Source organism: Oryctolagus cuniculus, chromosome 2, assembly GCF_051225735.1.
Source record: "Oryctolagus cuniculus isolate XC-2025 breed Fujian yellow rabbit chromosome 2, ASM5122573v1, whole genome shotgun sequence".
NCBI lineage: Eukaryota > Metazoa > Chordata > Mammalia > Lagomorpha > Leporidae > Oryctolagus > Oryctolagus cuniculus.
In genome coordinates this window covers 83,261,963-83,286,730 of record NC_142868.1, presented here as the reverse complement: position 1 = coordinate 83,286,730, position 24,768 = coordinate 83,261,963, and the positions used below count along the sequence as shown (strand labels likewise).

Here is a 24,768-nt window from a genome sequence, read left to right as displayed (position 1 = left end):
TGGGTATCTTAAACTGGTTTATAAATAATATTATATATTTTAATGTATAACCAACTCAACGGCAGGTGAGGAAATATTATATGCATTCTCTTATGCAGTCAATAAAATGAAAAATGTGACACAGCATCAAGCTTTTCTGAATCCCTGCTTTCAAGCATAGAGAAACAGACAGTCAAGCCAAAATCATCTACACTACAATGAACCTAAGTTTAGGGTAGCTACAAGCAACCCAAACAATCTGCACAGAAGGATAAACCAATCAACAGCCCTTAAGCCCTACATGGTAACAGTCATCTACAGGGGAAAAAAGCAGAGGCAAGCAGGAGAATCCCTAACAGGCAGCCACTGGAAACTATGTCACATTAACTTGAGGACAACATCTGAAAACTGGAGGGCCTTTGTCCAACCCAATAGTAGGTGAATGTAAGAAGTTCACAGCGTTTCTCTTATTATTATTATTGTTAACTAATTAATTATTTGAAAGGCGGAGAGATCATCAGCAACACTCCCCAAATTCCCTGCAATAGCTGGGGCTGGGTCAGGCTGAAGCCAGGAGCTGAGAACTCAACTCAGGTCTCCCACATGGATGGCAGGAACCCAACTACTTCAGCCATCACTGCCGCCTTCCAGGGTGCTTGTTACCAGGGAGGTGGAATCAGGAACAGAGCTGGGTCTCAAACCCAGCACTCCAATATGGAACGTGGAAATACAAAGCAATGGAGCGAAATACTAAAAGGTATAATTTAAGAAAAGATTCTTAGCAACTTTAAAAAAAAATAAAACTATGACCTTCCCAAAGCTAAAACAAAAATCCCTATGCATATAAAGAACCTATTAAGTATCTAATATATCGAGAATCAGAACTACCAATGCCACTAAACAAAGGCATGATGGAGCTTCTTAATAGCAAACGTAATAGATATAAAGGAACAATGTGTCAACTAATATAAGGAATCTGTTCTAATGATGTTATTCTTTTATCAGAAGCCTCAGAGTTATAAAATGAAATAGACTATGAGGCTATAAAATAAGTACATAGAGAAACGAACGTTAATGTAGGAAGATTCTGAAATGGGCATCCAACAAACGTCAGTGACCTGAGCAGCTTTCTGCACAGGGACGCTGATGGAGGGAAGAGGCTTGGACGGCTCGCTCACCTCCCAATGCGCTTCCCAGCCCCAACTCCCTCGGTTCTATGACATGGCGGTAAAGGGCTAAATTGGGTCTATTTTTCAGAATCTGGTAGGCTTAGTATGTTTTCCTCCTACCCTTGCTATTCCACCTCCAAAAAATTCCCCACTCTCTTATTTGCATCTGATGTTATTTCAATAACAGAAAAGCAAATATACTAATGTGCAATAAAAATAAGATTTTACTATAAATGCTCTTCAGTAGTCAAGAAAAGCAAGAAGTTATTGGTAGCAGTTGGGGAACATGATAGTCTTAGGCATCTTGTAGAGATTGCAGAAATAAAAGGCTGGGCATAGAAGCTGTATTTTATTAACTCCACCCCAAATATATTTTCTTTAACGTCCTTCTTACAGCTAGTACAATTATAAAAAATGTAAAAATTTCCAACTAATTAAATTTCATTAGCTTATTTTAGAACATAACTATATAAAAACTAAAGTCCAGAAGTTAAAAAGACCAGTTCCTGCTTATTTTTAAACTATTAGGTAAAGAAGCTTAACTGTTGGAAATCTGATAAAAAATTACCTTAGGACTAAAATGGAGTCTGTAATGCTCTAATATAAATATTAACCACCATTTTCTACCACAAAGAATTTATCATCTACGAGCTAAACTAGTATTTTAGCTAAGCAGCAGTTTTCAAAAACTTTTAACATAGAGTAATGTTATCTTATACCTGAAAGATAATGAGGGTCAATTTTTCAAATTTATGCAGTCATTTAAGAGAGTCACCTTGTCAGAAAACTTAACTCATATCACACCACACAGAGAGCAGTGTTTTTATTATTATTGTTCTGATTTAACTTGAGAGGCAGAGAAAGAGAGTGCTCCCATCAGCTGGTTCACTCCCCAAATGCTCACAATAGTGAGGACTGGGCCAGGCCGGAGCACGGAGCCAGGAACACAATCCAGGTCTCCCACATGCATGGCAGGAACCTAATTACTTGAGCCATCACTACTGCTCTATGATCTGCAATGATGGAAAGCTGGAACCAGCAGCCTGAGCCAAGAACAGAGCCCAGGTATTCTGATACAGGACAGAGGCATGTTGCCTGCTAGGCTAAACACCCATTCTAAAAGCAATGATCTATTTGATTTTAACAAAACATACCATCTACAATAATACTGAATTAACAGTCTTTCTCTGACTACACCAAAAGTCCATTGGGATATGCTGAGAACCCTAAGCAACAACAACCTTTGCATCATACATATTCAATATAATGATAACAGCACATAACATAGGACAGAATGAGAGATAAATCAGCTTGGGGTAGGGGACATTTAAAATTAAGTTTGTTTCCATTTTCATTAACTACATAAACTGCCACAGGCTTAAATCTATTAACCACATTCCTGAAAGAAAAGAGTAATTTTCAGGCTATGAAGTCAGTACGAGGTGCAGATAAAATTTATGTTGACATTCTACCAAATCAGCTAAATAGACAGACTATGTTCATTTTACTATCTTCTAAAAATCACTTTTCTCAGATTATAGTTACAAAAAGCAAAGGAAATCTAGCACACAGATTAAAAAAAGCAAGCTTGAATTAGAATTTATAAACATCCAAAAAACATCACTCCAGTAGTAGAATCTGCAGGTTGAACAGACTGACACTTTAAGCAAAGTCTACATATAATTAATACCTTGGTATTAGTGCCTGTCTCTTCCTTGCTTCTCTTAGAATCTGAACAGCTCTCTTCAGCACTGGGGAAGCATCTCTTCTTGCTGGAATCACATACAGTTCTGTGGCCTGACGGTCTGCTGTCATGGTCATTTTCCAGGATATCAATTGCCATGTGGATAAGGTATGTGTCAATGTTTTCAGGAACTAGCGTTCTAATTAATTTAACTTTACTCATATCTGTAAAAGATGAAAAAAAAAAAACCCACGTTTTAAAATAAATTATGCAGAACATTTTAGATAACCTATGACCTGAAAATAGCTATTCTCTCTCTCTCTCTGTGTTGTTTTTTTTTTTTTTTTTTTTTTTTTTACAGGCAGAGTAGACAGTGAGAGAGAGAGAGACAGAGAGAAAGGTCTTTGCCGTTGGTTCACCCTCCAATGGCCGCTGAGGCCAGTGTGCTGTGGCTGGCACACCGCGCTGATCCAAAGGCAGGAGCCAGGTGCTTCTCCTGGTCTCCCATGGGGTGCAGGGCCCAAGCACTTGGGCCATCCTCCACTGCCCTCCCGGGCCACAGCAGAGAGCTGGCCTGGAAGAGGAGCTACCAGGACAGAATCCAGAGCCCCGACCAGGACTAGAACCCAGTGTGCTGGCGCCGCAGGCAGAGGGTTAGCCTAGTGAGCCGCGGCGCCAGCCTGAAAATAGCTATTTTCTAGAATGGGAGGAAGAAGGTTGCCAAAGAAAATGTTTCCTCTTCCAAACACTTTTAGCCCTACAAAATGCAGATTTCCTCAGCACTTCCACATCACCTCAACCCAGTCAGGTCAGTACCGCTGACCCTGAGGAAATCATGTTTCCAGCTTTTTTATGGGCTGTCCCAGGAATCCAAACAACCATGCACAGAACTGTTTCTAAGGAAACCACTTCTAATTTCAAATATCAATTATAAATTAATGTTTCTTACAGATAATTTATTCTTGAAATAGAAGCTAATCACGCTTGTAAATGAGATTCTAATGAAAGGAAGCTTTCAATGGATATTGTAGCATAATAAAAGACATCTACTAATACAATGCATATCAGCCAGATGAGCTTTCTGGGAAAAAGATGCCGGATTTCTAGGATCAAGGGACTGTTCATCTTTTGCAACTCAACAGAACGAATTCATTCTGTGTCAATCTCTTCATACCTTCTACAAATTACAGCATCCCCCCCGCCAAACAGACAACTATTTATGTTTCAAGCACTTCCTGCCCACGCCCCATTTAACTGCAATACTCTGAATATGGTTAAACTAGGCAGCTTAGAAGCTACTTACCTTCATGTAATCCACAAAATGCATGAAACATTCTGACCCACTTCAAACTGGCAGTCAGAAATGCTACCCAGGAAGGCTGGTCTTAAATTATTATAGTTTTCAGGTTTGTATTCTTAGCTTTAAAGATCTGAGCTTGCTACTCTAGGATTTACTCAAAACACTGCAGCCTACGATGATTAAAAAAGGTCAGGAAGAGGTTTCACAACTGACAGAAACTAGGACAATTGGTTATCTATTTTAATTAAAGTTTTTTTTTTAATTTTTAAAATATTTATTTATTTATTTGAAAGGCAAAGTTACAGAGAGGGAGATCAAAATCTTCCATCTGTTGGTTCACTCCTCAAATGGCTGCAGTGGCCAGGACTGGGCAGGGAGAAGCCAGGAGTCTGCAACTACACCTGAGTCTCCCATTGGGTAGCAGAGGCCGCGTACTTGGGCCGTCCTCTGCTGCTTTCCTAAGCTCATTAGCAGGGAGCTGGATCAGAAGCGGAGCAGCCAGGACTCAAACCAGAGCCTACATGGAAGCTGGCATCACTGGTGGTGACTTAACCAACTGTGTTGGCTTAACCTGCTGTGCTGGCCCTGTTAACTGAAGTATTAAATTGAAGTTTTAAAATCTAAGATGGGTGCTAAGCAAAATTTTATCTCAGAAAGGACAAGATTCCTTTCTATGTAATAAATTCAGCAACACAACTATTCTATCTAGCAACTAAAGTAAAATTTTATTTGTCCCTTGGTCATTATACCTTCCTAACACCAATGAAATTCCACCAATTTTACTACTTCATCATTTCTTCCTGGCAGAGTTTTCGACTGTGTATGTGAATCAGAATTTACTTCGAGTTCCCTTTCATTTATCTTCAAATTTTCTTTGGGAAAATAACGTTCTGTTGATCGTCACATCACACATGCCTTTCCATACTTTTAGATTCCTGAAAATGGGATTCTTATTCTAAGTAATGACTGAAGAAATGAATTTTTAAGTTTCAATAATTCTAGTTAATTCAAAATTTAGTTTTTTCAACTTTTATTTAATAAATATAAATTTTAAAAGTACAACTTTTGGATTATAGCGGCTTTTCCCCCCATAACCTCCCTCCCACCTGCAAACATCCCATCTCCCACTCGCTCTGCCATCCCATTCTTCATCAAGATTCATTTTCAATTATCTTTTTTTTTTTTTTTTTTGACAGGCAGAGTTAGACAGAGAGAGAAACAGAGAGAAAGGTCTTCCTTCCGTTGGTTCACCCCCCCAAATGGCTGCTATGACCGGCGCTGTGCCGATCTGAAGCCAGGAGCCAGGTGCTTCTTCCTGGTCTCCCATGCGGGTGCAGGGCCCAAGCACTTGGGCCATCCTCCACTGCCTTCCTGGGCCAAAGCAGAGAGCTGGCCTGGAAGAGGAGCAACCGGGACAGAATCCGGCACCCCAACCAGGACTAGAACCCAGGGTGCCGGTGCCGCAGGTGGAGGATTAGCCAAGTGAACCGCAGCGCCGGCCTCAATTATCTTTATATACAGAAGATCAACTTAGTATATACTAAATAAAGATTTTAACAGACTACACCCACAAAGACACACAAAGTATAAAGTACTGTTTGAGTAGCAGTTTTACCATTAATTCGCATAGTACAACACTTTAAGGACAGAGATCTTACATGGGGAGTAGGTGCCATTCTATGAGTCTGCTGTGTATCCCACTTCCCATGTTGGATTGTTCTCTCCTTTTCAATTCTATCAGTTAGTATTAGCAGACACTAGTCTTGTTTATATGATCCCTTTGACACTCAATCCTATCATAATGATCAATTATGAACTTAAACTGATCACGTTGACTAGTAAGATGGCATTGGTACATGCCACTTTGATGGGATTGATTGATCCCATAGCACGTTTCTAGCTCTACCATTAGGGGTAAGTCCGAGTGTGCATGTGACGAACTGTACATCTCCTCCCTCTCTTATTCCCACTCTTATATTTAACTGGGATCCTTTTCAGTTAAATTTAAATGCCTAAGAATAAGTATGTGTTAATTAAAGAGTTCAACCAATGGTACTAAGTAGAACAAAAAATACTAAGAGGAATAAAATAGTAAGTTGTCCTTCGATTAATTTAGTTTTAGAAACTAAAATTTGATTCAGTAACCGGAAAAATTTTAAGTATGTTTAAAACAACTTGGCTATGTTAATCTACTTTGTTTCCCTATAAATTTTATGAAAGCTAAATACATATCAAGTATTTATCATTAAATTTAGTTTGAGAAGATACACTGTAAATTTAACATATATACCTGATTTCAAAGGTTTGTTACAGAAAGAGTACACAAAGTATATCATTAATAACTGTTACAGGAGTGGGCCATCAGCCAAGAAGTTGGGGTGCTAACTAACATGTCTGTGTCCCACATTGTATGGGTTCCAGTCCTGGCTCTGGCTTCCAATTCAGGTTTCCTGTTGATGCGGATCTTGGAAGGCAGCAGGAGACAGCTCAACTAGTTGAGGCACTGTTAGCCACATGAGAGATCTGGATTCAGTGCCAGCCTAGTCCCCCACCCCCACCCCCAGCTGTTGCAGGTATTTGGGGAGTAAACCAGCAGATGAGAGCTCTCTCAATCTCACTCTCTTTCTCAAAAAAAATTTTAAATGTTTACATTGATTTATCCTGAAATGATAAAATATGTTGGGTTAATAAAATTGTTAAAATCACATTTGTTCATTTTTAAAAAGATTTATTTATTTATATTGTAAGTCAGAGTTACAGAGAGAGGAAAAGACAGAGACAGAGAGACTCTTCCATTCTCTGGTTCACACCCAGATGGCCAACATGACTACTGCTTGGCTAGGCTGAAGTCAGAAGCCAGGAGATTCATCCAAGTCTCCCATATGGGTGGCAGGGGCCCAAGCACTTGGACCATCTTCCACCACTTTCCCACACCATTAGCAGGGAGCTGTATTGAAAGTGGAACAGCTGGGACTTGACAGACACCCACATGGGATGCCGGCATTGCAGGTGGCATCTTTGCCCACTACACTATGAAGCTGGCCTTTGTTTATTTTTTTTTTAAGCAGAGTGATAGAGAAGGAGAGAGAGGGAGAGGAAAAAGAGGAGAGGGAGGGAGAGAGAGAGAGAGGGAGGGAGAGAGGAGAGAGAGAGAGAGGGAGAGAGGAGAGAGAGAGAGAGATTTTTCTATCTGCTGGTTCACCTCTCAAAGCCCACAACAACAAGGACTGGGCTGGGTCATACCAAAGTCAGAAGTTTGGAACTCCATCTGGGTCTCCGAAGTGGGAGGCAGGGAACCAAGCATGTGGGCCATCATTCGATGCTTTCCAAGGTACATTAGCAGGTAGCTGGATCAGAGACTTGTACTGGCACTCCAATATAGGATGCCACTGTTGCAAGCGGCAGCTTAACTTGCTGTGTCACCAAATTGGCGCCAGTATTCAAAACTTAGATAAGTAAGCTATACATCCTTAATTTCTTCATACTACAAACGCAGTATTTACTAATCAGTTTTTTTTTTTTTTTGGGGGGGGGATCCATACACAAGCTTGAACTGTCAGAGCATCATGGGCTAAACAAATTATTTTTAAAGGAAAACTTCTTTTATTCCAATTTGAATCAATTATTTCTCTTTTTAAAAAAATTTAGTGTATATGAAAGGCAGAACAACATAGAGAAATCGTCTATCCACTGATTTACTCCGCAAACGCCTGCAACAGTCAGGGCTGGGCCAGGCCAAAGCCAGGAGCCAGGAGCTCCATTCAAGTCTCCCAAATTTGGTGGCAGAGACCCAGGTACTTGAGTCATCATTCACTGTCTCCCAGGGTGCGCATGAGCAGGAAGCTATATTGGATGCACAGGCAGGATTTGATCCCAGGCAGTCTTGAGGTATGGGATCCAGGCATGCCAAGGGGCAGCGTAACCCACTTCACAATGCCAGCCTCCAAGTCAATTATTTCTAAAATCAGAATTTTTTTTCATAAAATTATAAAGTATAAACATTTGCCTATGGTGTTAAACCATTGCTGATAATTCAGTAAATATATAAAGTTAATGTAATTTCTAGATATAATTAGAAAAGTCATATATTTTCTTATTCATCTCCATAAGTACACATATTAATTCTAATCTTAAAAATATCCTGCTTGACACCTGTGTATCTGGCAGTAAGAGGTATCTAGCTTTAAAGATGCACCTTGTTTTGCTCCAACTTTCCATGTAAAAAAGTGCTGAAAATACCTGCTGGGGAATTGAAAGACAACATTGGCTGCACTCCTAACAGGATGTTAAGAGATCATATTACCACTCGTTTGGGGGCAGGTCCCTTGGAAGCCCTTAATTTTCCAGTTATATGCACATAAAGAATGGGAGGATGGAATTATTCAAAATACTATCTAGGTACCTCATTAAGGGTCTTGTTTAGTTTGTTACTGAGCATAGTTGAAATCTCAACCCCATAAAAGAATTCTATAAACACAGAAAAACTAAAGGAATTAAAAACACACAGGCTCCTTTCAACATCAAGAGTTACAAACACAAAACCTATTTAGCAAATGAGATAATATGAAAATGCAGGAAAGATACAGTTTCTCAATTCACAAATCCTCCTTTAAGCAGAGACTATATTATAATACAGAAAATTTCTCAATTCAAGATTATGCAAAATTAGATTTCAAATTTGTTCATTAAAATGCTGAATCATGTGATAAAGCCACAAACAAATGAAAATAACACATCTGAATCATTAATGTAGTGTGCACGCCTTCATTTCTTGCTATCATTTGTAACTCAACAATGTTCCCTCCAGTAACAGGATATATTTTATCAGTGAAAAACAAGAAAACAAAAGCAAAACCTAACATCAATCAGTGATATCTCACAGACTACAAATGCACTACCAAAAGACAGAAAAGAACTTACGGTTATCACAACCTTTTAAATTTTCTAGATTTTGGCTTCAGAATTGGGTTACAAAAATATATTTTCATATTAAATGTGTAAACTACATAGAGTGCACAGACAGACGAAATAGTGCTTAATAACTAAATTTTTTCCCTATTATTTTTTATAATTTTAACATTTATCTCTGAACAAAAAATTATTTAAAACTATATTGTGTTTGGTGGTGATGTTACTAATATTTTAGTAATAATCATCACCAAATATTTATCTCATTTCCTGATATTTGTTGAATTAGGTTGTTCAATCATAAATAATTTTCCATGTTTACATATTTGGACTGATTTTAACTTATCTAACATCAGAAATTTAAATAGTTAAACTCAGAATGTAGATATGATAAAGATATTATATATGTAAAATTATTAAACTAAACCAATTTATTTTACTCTCAAGTTAGAGGTTTATTAAAAAACCCATATCAAGATTAGAAATTGCAGATTTATTCCTTCTAATTTAGTTTGCAGTACAACACTAACAAAAAGAAAAACTTGCTCAGTATAAAAAAAGTGAAAAACTTGCTCAGTTATTGACCTCAAACACAGTGCTAAAACAATTTTGCAATTCTCTAGGTCTCATTCCTACCTCTGAAACAAGGTAGGAGAAGGAATGGGAAAATCTGATTTCCAATTTATGCTCCAAATCTAAATTTCCATAAATTTAACATTATATTTTTTAGAAAAAAATTAATAGCACTTCAATATTTTAAAAAGATTTTATTTGTTTGAAAGACAGAGTTACAGAGAGAGGCAGACACAGAGAGATCTTCCATTCGCTGGTTCACTCCCCCAAATGATCTCAACAGCCAGGGCTGGGCTAGGCCAAAGCAAGAAGCCAGGAGCTTCTTCCAGGTCTCCCACATGGGTGCAGTGGGAGACATGGAACACTTGAGCCATCTTCTACTGCTTTCCCAGGCACATTTGCAGGGAGCTGGATCAGAAGTGGAGCAGCCAAGACTCGAACCAGCCTTTGCTCCTTACCGACCAGGACACCATCAGGACTAAAGGAAGGTGGGCGGCAGTCACGACCAGCAGAAGCGAAAGGGGAAAACCGCACAGACTCAGAGAGTATTGTCTACGGCTCAGCGTCTCAGGAAGACACGCACTTCTCTGAGAACTGAAAGCCAACATATTTAAAAGAAAAAAACAGTTCCCGAGTATTAAAATCAAGAAAGCTTTTGGCTTTCCCTAAAATGCTGTCTCATTGGAGAAACACATTTACACAGCTACAACTCTAACCTTACAAAATAATTGCTAGCTTCCTTCCTGTCTTAAATTCTAGCAAAATCTAGCTGCTGGAATGGGAAAGATTGGCCCAGAAGACTCAGCTACTTTCTCATACGAGGCCTCACAGCTGAGTTCTGGATATCCAACTGTGCAGTCCAGGTTTTGGCCAACACCTTTCAAATTTAGAAACCTAATGTCATCTTAGCATAGACACATATACAGAATGCCAATTTATCAGTTTACAAGTATGCGTTGACAAGAATCACATATTCAGATTGGCATGACTAGTGCACGCTCTCCCTGTAGACAGATCTACTTGTGAAATCAGTTTATAACCAGAAAGCCACAAAGTAATACAGAAACAGAATTAGCTGTTAGGAGCCTGCCTCAAGTGCGTTCTTAGCGTAACCATCAACAGGCCCCGAATGTATCTGAAGTCTGTCTCCCTCTCCCCACCCTGGAACTTGGATTAGCGCCACCTGCACGTCCACTGTGGATCAACGCCCAGTGCAGGAGGGGTGTCTGCTCCATAGACCTTCGCTTAAGTCTGGCTCCAGCCTAGAACGTTGAGTATTTTTGCTCTGATCAATTAGGTGCAGTATGAATTGTGCTTTCAGAGTGACCTTATTTCCAAATTCTTGGGGAGGGCCTTACAGTTTTTCCTAGATGGGAAAGAATTTGAGGTAAGAAAAAGTAATTGATAGCCCTGTAGCTTTGGAGATGAGGCTTTTTGTATGGCCACTGCTCTGTTCTGACTTTCTTAAAAAAAGATCAGCTCTGTTGAGTTACAACACATCAAGTTTGTAACTGCACATTTTTGGGGGGACTCCTCTAACAGACCTCTATTTACAGAGCCGGCAACTGACAAAGAAGTTAAGATGCTGCTTGAGACAACTGCACCCCATATCAGAGTGCCAGGTTCAAAGTCTAGGGTCAACTCCCAATTCCAGCCTCCTACTAATGCTCTCCCTGGAAAGCAGCAGGTGATGCCCAAGTACTTGGATTCCTCCACACACAGGAGACCCACACTGGGTTTCTGGCTACTGGCTTCAGTGTGGCCCAGCTCTGGCTATTGCAGACATTTGGAGAGTGAACCAGCAAATGGGAGATATGTGTCTGCCTCTCTGTGTTTAAATTAAGGATCCTAATTCTAAAAAAATTAATAATAACTTAAAAATTTCTGCAGGTAAGCCTGGCATTGTGGCATAGCAGTCACCTGCGACACTGGCATCCCATAGCAGAGCACTGGTTCAGTTCCTGGCTGCCCCACTTCTTCTTCTTCTTCTTTTTTTTTTTTTTTTTTAAGATTTATTTATTGAAGGCCGGCACGGCGGCTCACTAGGCTAATCCTTCACCTTGCGGTGCCGGCACACCAGGTTCTAGTCCCGGTCGGGCCGCCGGATTCTGTCCCGGTTGCCCCTCTTCCAGGCCAGCTCTCTGCTGTGGCCAGGGACTGCAGTGGAGGATGGCCCAAGTACTTGGGCCCTGCACCCCATGGGAGACCAGGAGAAGCACCTGACTCCTGCCATTGGATCAGTGCGGTGCACCGGCCACAGCGCGCCGGCCACGGCGGCCATTGGAGGGTGAACCAACAGCAAAGGAAGACCTTTCTCTCTGTCTCTCTCTCACACTGTCCACTCTGCCTATCAAAAAATAAAAAATAAAAACAATTTATTTATTGAAAGGCAGAGTTACAGAGAGGCAGAGACAGAGAGAGAGAGTCTTCCATCCGCTGGTTCACTCTCCAAATGGCTGCAACGGCTGGAGCTGGGATGATCCGAATCCAGGAGCCAGCAGCTTCTTTTGGGTCTCCCACACAGATGCAGGAGCCCAAAGACTTGGGACATTTTCTACTGCTTTTCCAGGCCATAGCATAGAGCTGGATCAGAAATGGAGCAGCCAGGACTTGAACTGGCACCCATATGGGATGCTGGCACTGCAGGTGGCAGCTTTACCCACTACACCACAGAGCAGGCCCCTGCTCCACTTCTGATTCAACTCCTTCCTATTGCGTCTGGGAAGGCAGCAGGACGAAGGCCCAAACACATGGGCCCCTGTACCCATGTGGGAGACCTGGATGGAGTTCCAGGCTCCTGCTTCAGACTAGACCAGCCCTGGCTGTTGTGGCCATTGGCCATCTTCTAGCAGATGGAAGAACTCTGTCACTCTGCCTTTCAAATAAATCAATCAATCAGAGAAAGAAAAAAAAAAAAAAAAGAATTCAGCAGAGCAAGCATGGAGCTGGATCTCCAGGAGCACTGTGGGGCTTCTGCAGCAGAGTGACAGGAGGAAATCCATGTAAAGGGGCCTCACAGAACTTGGTCTGTCCCTTCCACGTCACAGTGATGGGTGCCACGGACTGTGCTGACTACAAAGGCGACTCAAGTGAAACCAATGACAAGGGATCAGGAAGGGTCAGAGTAAAACCAGGAGTCAGTAAGCTGTGAATGGAAGTGGAGAAAAGTGTGATTTTTTTTCAAGTGATGATGTGGAAGTTAGCAAGGCTGAAAGAACACTGTTTGAGGACAGGAGGGGAAGCTGTAGTCTATGGCTACCAAAGACAGGTAATTGCTCAGTGTACTTTCCTCTGAGTGATCATGGAGAGAGGGACTGTTTTTCTAAACAACAAGCAACACCAAAGTCAGGTGTTCACAGAGTAGAGAGCCAAGGCTGTTAAGGTGAGAAATAGGAGTGGATGGCGAGTTCACTTCTGGGTTCAGTGACTCCAGTCCTTCAGGCTGCAGAGCGGCACATGCTTCTCACCTGAGTTGACAGGGGGATTTCGGATAACATCAGCAATGATCTTCCGAACCTCCAGAGTCAGGCCTGCCCGCTCCATGTCCAGGGGGCAGCCAGCTCTCACGGCTTGGGATAAGTGCATGCCAACCGCTGTGAGAGGCAGAATCCTGTTCTCAGCTATGCTCTCCTAGAGAAGGAACAGCAAAACAGCTAGTGAGTGTTTTACAGTTTCCATTGTACTTCATGGAAAGTAGACGTCCAACACCTTCAGGTAGTAAACGGTCACTGAGAAATCAACTATGGACTAACCCTTCATTTAAAATGTGCATTTTAATATTTCATTAAAACTATGCATACTATCAATCTTCACCCAAATCACCCTTCTCTAATTACTATCAGGGGCAGAGAGACAAGTCATTCTATGTTAATTCTCGAAGCTGTCACAACCCTTTGAAAATAAACTGCAATCCAATACTCCATAGATCTCAAACAGCACATGGAGTTCTGGTTACACAAACGTCCAAGAAGATAAATCTGACAAGGCTTAGTGATAACATAGGCTCCTGATGCATTCTATACCAAGTTCTAGAGAAGACTTGAACAGGTTTTAAATTTGCTCTAGACATAAAATACCATAATTTAACAAGGGCTGTTACCATTTTCCTAATATAGAACTTAACTGGGTTAAACTTAGGGCAATTGTTTATATTTATACACCTTTTAAACAAATACATTTATGATATATGTTGGGCAAAACACTCTGATATTCTTCTAATACTTTTTGGAGATCTGAATTTAGACTGCATTTGTGTAAAGCCTGTTATTTTCACAGAATACAGCATTTAAAGCATTATTTTCAACCTCCACAGGTAGGTTTTAAATTACTTTCATTAAATGTCTGTCCTTTTCTACTAGAAAGTGTGCACCATGTGTGCATAATATCATGGTTATTTGATACCAGGCATCAGATTACCTGAAACTAATTGTATTATTGCTCCTGATTAATTAGTCCTTAGGCATGTTTAATTTTGTGGTTAACTGGCAAACCATTCTCAGACTCCTGGGAGATACAGATAATTAACCACCATATCACAAAGTAAAATACAACCAAACAATACCTAAAGACATCAATGACCATATACCATTTTCACACTTTTATCCTTGACTACATAAGATAATACACGAAACCTCATGTCATGGCTGAGTAACAGAATGCACACAATGTGTTATGAGCTTCAGTTCTACCATCTATGCATGAGCACTTCAAAAAGTTATTACAAAATGGAATTAAAAGATGTATTTATTTTGATATAAATTTTTTTTTAAATTTTTACATAGTGTTTTCATAATACACATTTCCCACAGATTATGTATATCCAGGCATATGTAACATATAAGTTACTGCATATATGAGATTACACTTAAAATTCCTAATCACCATATGTCTTCATTAAAACACAGTATAATAAAATTATTTGGTTTTTTTGGTGTAACTGTGATTTTAATTAAGCAACATTTACTAGTGAGTAAGAGAAACTATGGACAGTTTAGCCTTATTTATGGTAGACCTTAACCTGGATTAAAAAAAATGTGCAATGCAGCCTAGTGGATGGAGGCATGGATAACAGGGAAGACAGGCTTTGGATCTTATAATTCATTCCAAGTCAATTTAATGTCCTAGAGGACAGGAACTCAAATGAATTAAGCTTAGCTGGAAGCTTCATTCTGTCTCAATTCCATTAAGAGATCTCACTCTCTATTTTGTATACCAAAAAACCCCACAGCCTTAAGAATTTGTTAGAACAATGAAGAAAAATTAAGTATGGCTATTTTTTACAGTAATTAGGTATTCTGCAAAGAGCATCAAGCACACGGAAACACACACTCACACACACACACACACACAATACCAGAGGTACCAGAGGACAGAGTGAAACATGTCTTTTAAAACTTATTTCCGCTCTTTTTTTATTTTATTTTTTGACAGGCAGAGTGGACAGTGAGAGAGAGAGAGACAGAGAGAAAGGTCTTCCTTTGCCGCTGGTTCACCCTCCAATGGCCGCTGCGGCTGGCGCGCTGCGACCGGCGCAACGCGCTGATCCGATGGCAGGAGCCAGGCGCTTATCCTGGTCTCCCATGGGGTGCAGGGCCCAAGGACTTGGGCCATCTTCCACTGCACTCCCTGGCCACAGCAGAGAGCTGGCCTGGAAGAGGAGCAACCGGGACAGAATCCGGCGCCCCGACCGGGACTAGAACCCGGTGTGCCGGCGCCGCAAGGCGGAGGATTAGCCTAGTGAGCTGCAGTGCCGGCCTATTTCCGCTCTTTTGTATATCCTTCCAGAGATACCATATATACTTCTGATACATATACAAGGATGTGTGACTATCTAGGCAGGCATACACACACACATATAAACACACATTTAGATACTGGCTTTTCATCCTGCTTTGTAGCTTCCTTTTTTTATAAAACTTAACATGTCTTACATACTGTTTCTCAACAGTACATATACTAATGGGTCTTTAACTCTTTTTTTTTTTTTTTTTTTCCGACAGGCAGAGTGGACAGTGAGAGAGAGACAGAGAGAAAGGTCTTCCTTTGCCGTTGGTTCACCCTCCAATGGCCGCGGCGGCCGGCGCGCTGCGGCCGGCGCACCGCGCTGATCCGATGGCAGGAGCCAGGAGCCAGGTGCTTTTCCTGGTCTCCCATGGGGTGCAGGGCCCAAGCACCTGGGCCATCCTCCACTGCAGTCCCTGGCCACAGCAGAGAGCTGGCCTGGAAGAGGGGCAACCGGGACAGAATCCGGCGCCCCGACCGGGACTAGAACCCGGTGTGCCGGCGCCGCTAGGCGGAGGATTAGCCTAGTGAGCCGCGGCGCCGGCGTCTTTAACTCTTTTTTAAAAAGGCTTTTAAAATATTGCTGCTGCAAGGTCCCTGAGCTATAAAAGTGCTTAACAGAACACAAATTATACGTTGTTACTTAAGTGACAAAGGTAGACCCAAGAGAAAAAGAAAATGATATTTTATTATGCTTTGAAATTGAAGACAATCATAAAAGAGTTTTGTAAAGTGGCAGGATATAAAATTAACGCACAAAAATCAATAACCTTTGTATACACAGACAATGCCATGGCTGAGAAAGAATTTATAAGATCAATACTATTCACAATAGCAACAAAAATATTAAATACCTTGGAATACATTTAACTAAGGAGGTGAAAGATCTCTATGGTAAAAATTACAAAACATTTAATAGAGAAATAGAAGACGACACCAAGAAATGGAAGAATCTTCCATGTTTGTGGATTAGAAAAATTAATATCATCAAAATATCCATACTGCTGAAAGCAACTTACAGTTTCAACACAATCCCAATCAAAATACCAGTGACATTCTTCTCAGATCTAGGAAAAATGATGCTAAAATTCACATGGAAACACAAGATACCCTGAATAGCTAAAGCAATCTTAGATAACAAAAACAAAGCTAGATGCATCACAATATCAGATTTCAAGACATACTACAGGGCAGTTAGAATCAAAAGCCTGCAACTGGCACAAAAAATAGACATGTAGACCAGAACAGAACAGAAACTCCAGAAATCAATCCATGCATCGACAACCAACTAATCTTTGCCAATGGAGGTAAAATCAATCCCTGGAGAAAGGATGGTCTGTTCAACAAATGATGCTGGGAAAATTGGATCTCTGCATGCAGAAGTATTAGACAGGATCTCTACTTTATGCCTCATACAAAAATCAACTCAAAATGGATCAAGGATCTAAATCTGATCTGACCTGATACCATCAAATTACTAGAAAAGAACACTGCGGAACCTCTGCAAGACACTGGCATAGGCAGATTTCTTGGAAAAGACCACAGAAGCACAGGCAACCAAAGCCAAAACAGACAAATGGTATTACATCAAAAATGAGAAGTTTCTGAACTGCAAAGGAAAAACTCAGAAAAGATAACCAACAGAATGGGAGAAAATATTAGCAAACTATGAAATGGATAAAAGATTAATATCCAGAATCTAAAAAGAGCTCAAGAAACTCAACAACAAAACAAAAAATCCAATTAAGAAATGGGTAAAGGACTTGAATAGGCATTTTCCAAAAGAGGAAATTCAAATGACCAAGAGACACATGAAAAATGCTTAGGATCTCTAGCCATCAGGGAAATGCAAATCAAAGCCTCAGTGAGGTTTCACCTCACCCAGGTTAGAATGGCTTTCACACAGAAATCAACACTCTAATCCACTGTTGGTGGGAATGTAAACTGGTATAGCCACTATGGAAGACAGTATGGAGAAAACTCAGAAATCTGAAAATAGATCTACTATGGGACCCAGCAATCCCACTCCTGGGAATTTTCCCAAGAGAAATGAAAGAGTTATTCCATGTTTATTGCAGCTTAATTCACAATAGCTAAGATATGGAAAAAACCCAGATGTCCATCAACTGATGACTGGATAAAGAAATTATTATATATAGATGTATATATATATATATGAAATACTAATCAGCCATAAAAATTAATGAAATCCTATATTTTGCAACAAAATATATGTAACTAGAAACCATTATACTTAGTGAAATAAGCCAGTTTCAAAATGACAACTACCATGCTTTCCCTGATCTGTGGTAACTAATAGAGTACCAAAAATGTGATGTATAGAAACGAAATTGACATTTTGAGATGTGATGATTGCTCATAGCTCTCGTCCCTACTGTTGAGAAACAGTTTTTTTTCTTCTATTTGTTGAACTCTTTACTTAGTCCAGAGTTAATCTTTTGAGTTGAAAGTAGATCACTGTAAAAATTAAGAGAGTTTGGAATAATAGAAGAAAGCTAGGAGCATGGGCAGGAGGAAGGGTAGGGTTGGAAGTATCACCATGTTCCTAAATATGTGTATACAAAATACATGAAATTTGCTTACCTTAAATAAAATAAAGTTAAATTTAAAAGAAAAGAAAAATTTAAGAGAAAACAGGACTTATGTAAAGTTAGAAGAAATTGACCCCAGGTCACAGTTTTAATATTAAGTAATAAACCACACATTCATATCAATTAAAATCTTCCTCTAAGTTGAAAGTAACACCTACCACAGACATCTTCTTCTCCTGGAATAAGGAGTAAGTGATGGCCGCAGACTGTGAAAGTGAGCATTTTTTATTTCTTGCCACCACACTTTCCTTCTGTTCTTCTTGAGGTTTTGCAGTTGGAAAAAGGTCCGTCTACAGAATTTTAAAAGCAACGCAAATGTTCAGGACTAATATCAATACAATGAGAGACAGAAAATAAATATGACCCATAGCTACTAGGGGGAAAAAAATCACACAAATAAAACCTCTAAGTCGTGGTCAAAAAAAATCCTTTTCTTGAGGAGCTCAAAAAGAAGTTGGAGGACCCAGCATTGTGGCATAGTGGGTAATGAATGCCACTGTCTGTGATGTCAGCATCACATATGAGTGCTGGTTCAGTTCCAGCTGCTCCACTTCCAATCCAGCTCCCTGCTAATGGCCTGGGAAAAGTAGCAGAAGATGGCCCCAGGGATTGAGCCCCTGCCACCCATATAGAAGATCTGGATGAAGCTCTTGGCTGGGGCCATTGTGGCCATCTGGGGAGTGAACCAGCAGATGAAAGCTCTCCCTGTCTCTGTAACCATGACTTTCAAAGAAATAAATCTTAAAAAAAAGTGACAATTTTTACATATAAATGGGAAATGCTTAAATAAAACTAGGGAGCATAATTTTAATAAAACAGTTCTAATAGCAAACATTTCCTAGCCTTCTCTTTAAGCAATAAGGAGGAACAAAAATGATGCTGTAATGTGACCTACTGTTTCTAAATCACTCCCCTATTCCCCTGGAAGTGCATAAAGAACAAGCAAACAAACAGAAACAATATTCAAATTTATATACTATAACCATAAATTTCGCAAATGTTGCATAAGGAAATCTAGCACAACATATTTACATTTATATATATATATATACATATATATATATATATAACTACAACTCTAAATTTTAGCATTATGTCAAAATTTTAAATTTAGTCCCTTAACAGATGTTTAAAAGAAATACAGAGGGCTTAAAAAATAAAATTAAAATAAGAATGTTGAAAATTTTATAAATTTGAGTGAAAGGTAAAGAGATGGACAACTTTTTTTTTTATAAAAGACTAATTAATTCATTTATTTGACAGAGAGAGAGAGAGAGAGCCAGAAAGAGCACAGGAGAGAGAGGGAGAGAGAGAGAGAGAGTCAGAAAGAGTGGAAGAGAGAGAGGGAGAGAGAGAGAGAGAGAAAGCCAGAAAGAGCGGAGGAGAGAGAGAGAGAGAGAGAGAGAGAGAGAGATCTCCCATCCACGGGTTCACTCCCTAAATGGAGGCAATGACCAGGGTTGGGTCAGGCCAAAACTAGGAGCCTGGAACCCTGCCCAGGTCTCTTAAGTGGATGTCAGGGGCCAAATCACTTGGGCCATCTTCTACTGTCCTCCCAGGCACACTAGCAGGGAACTGTATCAGAAGTGGAGCAGCAGGCACTGAAACTGGTGCCCACATGGAATACCAGAGTCATAGGTGGTGACTCAACCCATTATACCATAACACTGGCCCCAACAACTATTTTTTTTAACTACACACAAAAAGCAGATTAAAATAGCATGCTGCAGTCATAATGGAACTTGTAACAAACTAGTTTAATAATTTAAAGAGCCTGGTCTCTTGATGATTAATATTGGTTATCACTTTGATAAGGTTATTAATCATTGTGACCTACTGTATTATATATACATACTTAATGAAAAATATTTATGAGCTTTTCTGTGGGAAATAAATTTGCTTCTATATCCTGTCATTTAGGAACTTCAATAAGAATCATATTAGTTAAATATTGGTTTATGGCTTAGTAAGATTGTTTCTATTTGACTTTGTTATATATACAACGCCTAATTTTAGCATTTGTATTATCTGACCCAAGGCAGTACAATTTGCTTTCCAAATATTTCTGAAGATTTCATCTTATAAATGGAAGCATCTCAGAGCTTGTCTTTGCATCAACATAAAAGACAATTTCAACTAAATAAGAGCATGCCCAACAGTGGAGGTTTGGTGTGCTAAGCACATAGTTCTAAAAACACTGTGAGATTCTGTATGTTTATGTTTGTTTCAAAGCTTCAGAATCACAGCAGTTTGCAGTTTTAGAAAGCATGCACCAAGACAGAATAGGTATTTTCTGGGAAGGCCACGCTGGCTGCTCAGGCCAGTTTCTATACTGTTTAGTGCATGCTGGGGACAAGGCCAGGGCTTTAGTATCGTCCTTGCAATCATGAAAGTATGATGTTACAGAAGAGTTGTGTTCAGGGGAGTGGATTTGCACTGTCATCTCTGCGAACTTGACTTATGTGCATGTGTACAGATATAAACACAATTTTTAGTGAGGCATACAACTAAAAAGTGTCGCTAGCTTCTGTTCTACATGAGAATTTTGTGGAAAGCTGGCACACTACAATCGTGTTTAGCAAGCGTGGACTACAGCAAAGGAATTTCTGATCGTGTCTTGGGTAGTCTCTCTTATAACAAAGTAAGGTTGAGGCATTCCACTTGCCAATGAAATTACAATATTCAAATCTAGTTAGCCAAAGGGTCTTCTCACCTGAACTGTGCTTGGGTTAGCTCTGCCTGCTTTTGTCCTATGTCTTTCCTTTTCATATGTTCCCTATTTATATGAACACTCTCTGTTCCATCTTCTATCTATATAGATTATTATTTGATTAGACTTTAGCTTATGCTAGCCCTACCATCTTAAGATTATTACTCTAGATTATTTTGCCAAGTTTTGGATATTCCAAAACCCTTCAGTTACACATTTACAAATGATATAATCATTCTGTCTTATAACTACTAAAATCTTTAGGAATTTTGCCAGTATAATTCAGAGGGAAAAGATACTTTTAAAACATCATTTTCATAAAACTATATTTATATAAAGTGATATCAGCATATTTTTAAAATTTATTTTTTATTTATTTGAAAAGTAAAGTTACAGACACACAAACACACACACACACACACACACAGAAAGAGGTCTTCCATCCACTGGTTCACTCTCCAAATGGCTGCAAAGGCTGGGACTCAGCCAGGCCAAAGTCAGGAACCAGGAACTTCACCCAGATTTCCCACATGTGTGCAGGGGCCCAAGGTGTTGAGCCATCTTCTGCTGCTTTCCCAGGCACATTATCAGGAGCTGGATTGGAAGTGGAGCCGCTGGGACTGAAACTGGTACCCATGTGGGGTGCTGGCACTACAGGCAGCAGCTTAACCTGTTATGCCACAATGCCGGCCCCCACGTATTTTTCTTAAATGGTGTTATGACTGGGTTTAATACCCATCTATAGTCTAATACTTACAACTTATGATTTGTATAATGAGAGTTACCTCAAAATTTTAAGTAAATGTATTAAAAGCTTAGCAAAAGCAGTAAAGAAAAAGACCTAGTTCAATAAACATTAAAGCTTATTAACTTATTTCTTTAATAAAAACAGTTTCAATTTTAGAACGATCCATGCATAATTCTAACCCAAAGAAACTAGCAGTCATTTTATCTATTCCGAATGTATAAATAAAGATTCCATGCCCATCCTTTGGCGCACTTCTCTTTTGCCTCATCTCTGATTTGTAAGAGCTCCTGACAACCACAGTATTTTACCTCAACACTGTTTACTTGGCAGAAGTGTTTGATGACTTCCAACAGAGGGGCCAACATAGCAGCTTTGCCTTCAGAAACACCATCAATCCTTTTCACATTTTCAACTGTCGTTGGTCTGTCATAAAAAAAAAAAAGATGAAAAACAGTTTAAAAAGCCACTGAAATGGTACCATTCACCAATATGATCTTCAGCTTCATATTAATGCTAAGTAAATGTATATTTGCTCCCAACAACCAAAAATATTGTATAATATAGGTAGTTACATATATTGTAGTTTCTTCCTTTTCTTTCCACCATTTAAAGATTTGGTGTTCTCAAGATACAGAATCAATTTAAGTGTCCACTGACATGAATGGACACAGAAAATGTGGTGAATATACACAATGGAATGTTACTTGGCCATAAAAAAAAGAATGAAATCCTGGCACTTGCAGCAAAATGGACAGAATTGGAGGGCATTATGTTAAATGAAATGAGCCAGACGCAGAAAGAGAAATATCACAGGTTCTCTCTCACACATGGAAGCTAAAAACAACGACAACAACAGAAGAGTTGATCTGAACGTAACATAGTGACTAGCAGAGCGAGGGGAGGGTCAAAAGGAGGCTGGACTGTGGCTGCCAAGACAGTTAGTAGAAGTACTAGGTTCCAGTTCTACACAGCACAGTGGGCGACTGGAGTTCGCAACGCACTGTGTGCACTGTATAAAGAACGGGAAGAGAGGAGCTGGCAGTCTCCACCAGAAAGGCAAAGCCAAGGAAGGGGAAATGCTAACTGCCTGATTCCATCAGTTCACACTGCACACAAGTACTGAAATACTGCTTGGCACCTCATAAAAATGTTGTGCCGGTTGATGCCATGGTCACATTATCACTTAACAACATATTTTACAAATCAATCTTCAAGAACAGTAAGTCAGAACATATACAAATGGAGAGTTTACCTCATTTTGGCCATATCTATCAGTATCTTATTTGTTGCCAGAATAGCTGGAGGAACATCCATCTTATTGGCATGTTTCTGTCTTGCTTCTACTAATTTGCCATATAACACAGTCTGAACAAAAAAAAACAAAGAAACACTTTAAAAAAAAAAAAGTGCTTTGAAAAATCCAGGCTTTATTTTCAGAGCTTCAGATACTACATTTTTCCTTAAGATGAAAATAAACTGAGCTGCATCTCATACCCTTAAAGAGCAATTTTAAAATACAGGCAGCAGAACTGTAAGCATGCATAGAAGAATAGTCACTATCCTCACATAACCTAACCTTTTAAAAAAAAAAGCCTTACCTGAGTCTCTTGCTCTTGGGCCGAAATAACAGGTTCTGAGAAACTGTAAGATTTTCCCGGTGACTGCAGCATGATACTAAAATATTTAAGAGAGAATATATAATGAATGGCTTTTTCTCCTAGTTTACTTTTTATTTCACCATCAAATAAGGGTATTTTTCCAAGTCAGTGTGAACATTTTTTCTTTACAATACTAGCACAGCAATTTATTACCTAAGTAACAACAGCCCAGATTGTAAACATTCTGGATCAAATACTATGGTCATTATAACAGTAAAGTTAAAAATGCAATTTGAATTCATCACAATTTAAGTGTGATTAAGAGGAATGTTTGTCCCATCTTCCTCCCCACCCAAATACTCTAAAAGAAAATGCTGTCATTCACACAGAAGATACTTCCGGTAACCAACACTGATAAAATCTATGAGTCCTGCTGTGATGTCACAGTTTTTGGTTGGTGGGGAACATCTGCAAGGGATTAATCAAATTATTCAGAATTTTTTTCGAAATCAAATCTAAGGCAAAAGAAGTAATTTAGTTTTTGACTCTTTTAAAGAGTGAGAGAAAGCATCCAATTAGTAAACAGCATAGCATGAAAAGCAGCATTTGGCAAACTACACAGAAAATCGACTTCTACAAGAGGCATTTCTCACTGATAAAAGGTATGAAAATGGAATTGTACAAGAACAGCTTATATAAAAGATGCCAAATTCAAATATATCCCTGCTTCTTGAGGACAGGTGGGCAAACACATTTGGAATTTAAGAAACGCCCATCAATTTCTCTGTTGCAAGAATTCACAAACTATAAAGTAAGATTTCATTTTCAGAATTGTTAAATCCTAAAACAAGTCGACCTGAATCTGATGATCCAGTTCAAAGAATTAGCAATACCAGATCAATCAAGGAAAGTATAAATTGGCCTTAAATGATATATTAACTTTTAGTTTGGTATTTATACATATATTTATGCTAATGCAAAATGGTATTTTGAAGTATTTCACAAAGAAATTTTATATCATATATACTGGCAATATTCTGGGTAACATATCTCTGAGGAAGAAATACATGCAGAAAAAGTCTAATAAAAAATGTGCCGCCAATGAAGTCTATTCTAAGTGCACAGAAGAGAAGTTCAAAGTAACTACAATGAGGGGAGTCAGAGATTCTGTATCCATCAAACAAGAAACAGATAAATACCTGTAAGGAAACAAGAAGAGAATAAGAAGGAATTCTTCGAAATCAAAAATTTGAGCACTAGATGTTCAACCCACAGGAAGAGAGAAAGAGTCAAGGACCTCTCCAGGAAAGTAAACAAAGAACAAGAGAATGAAATAGAGGAAAAGAAAAATGAGTGAAAGAGATGTGAAAGCCAAGCAAAAAGTATTTTAAAGAAAATATTAACACCAGGAAAAATAAAGGCGGTAGTGGCCACAGTAACACAGTAGTACATATAGTAGGATAACATTTGTGTGGTTATAATAACGTAAAAACAAATTATTACTACAACCAAAACCTCTAATATACTTATGTTGGGGGGAATGAGGAAGGCAATCTACCACAATAGGAAATCAACAGAAACTTTTCAAAGCTAGGAGGCCAAAAAGATGACAGTCTAAGCACATTATTTAGTAACATGGAGGCAAACACCAGAGATACCAGCTGGAAGATTTCAGGGTACTTCTTTGTATTAGAAGAAAACAAGGT

General features: G+C 39.2%; 1 protein-coding gene across 6 annotated transcripts in view; it reads right to left on the bottom strand.

The window, feature by feature from the left end:
* WRN (WRN RecQ like helicase) overlaps positions 1-24,768 on the bottom strand; it is a 136,722-nt gene that overhangs the window by 4,233 nt on the left and 107,721 nt on the right. For all 6 annotated transcript variants that reach the window (XM_089327330.1, XM_089327331.1, XM_051834114.3 and 3 more), the window contains exons 28-33: positions 23,063-23,138; positions 22,717-22,829; positions 21,773-21,887; positions 18,165-18,296; positions 13,081-13,243; positions 2,839-3,056 (exon numbers count right to left, since the gene is read on the bottom strand). In XM_089327330.1, coding sequence (XP_089183456.1) covers positions 2,839-3,056; positions 13,081-13,243; positions 18,165-18,296; positions 21,773-21,887; positions 22,717-22,829; positions 23,063-23,138 — 817 coding nt within the window. The remainder of the gene's footprint in view (positions 1-2,838; positions 3,057-13,080; positions 13,244-18,164; positions 18,297-21,772; positions 21,888-22,716; positions 22,830-23,062; positions 23,139-24,768) is intronic.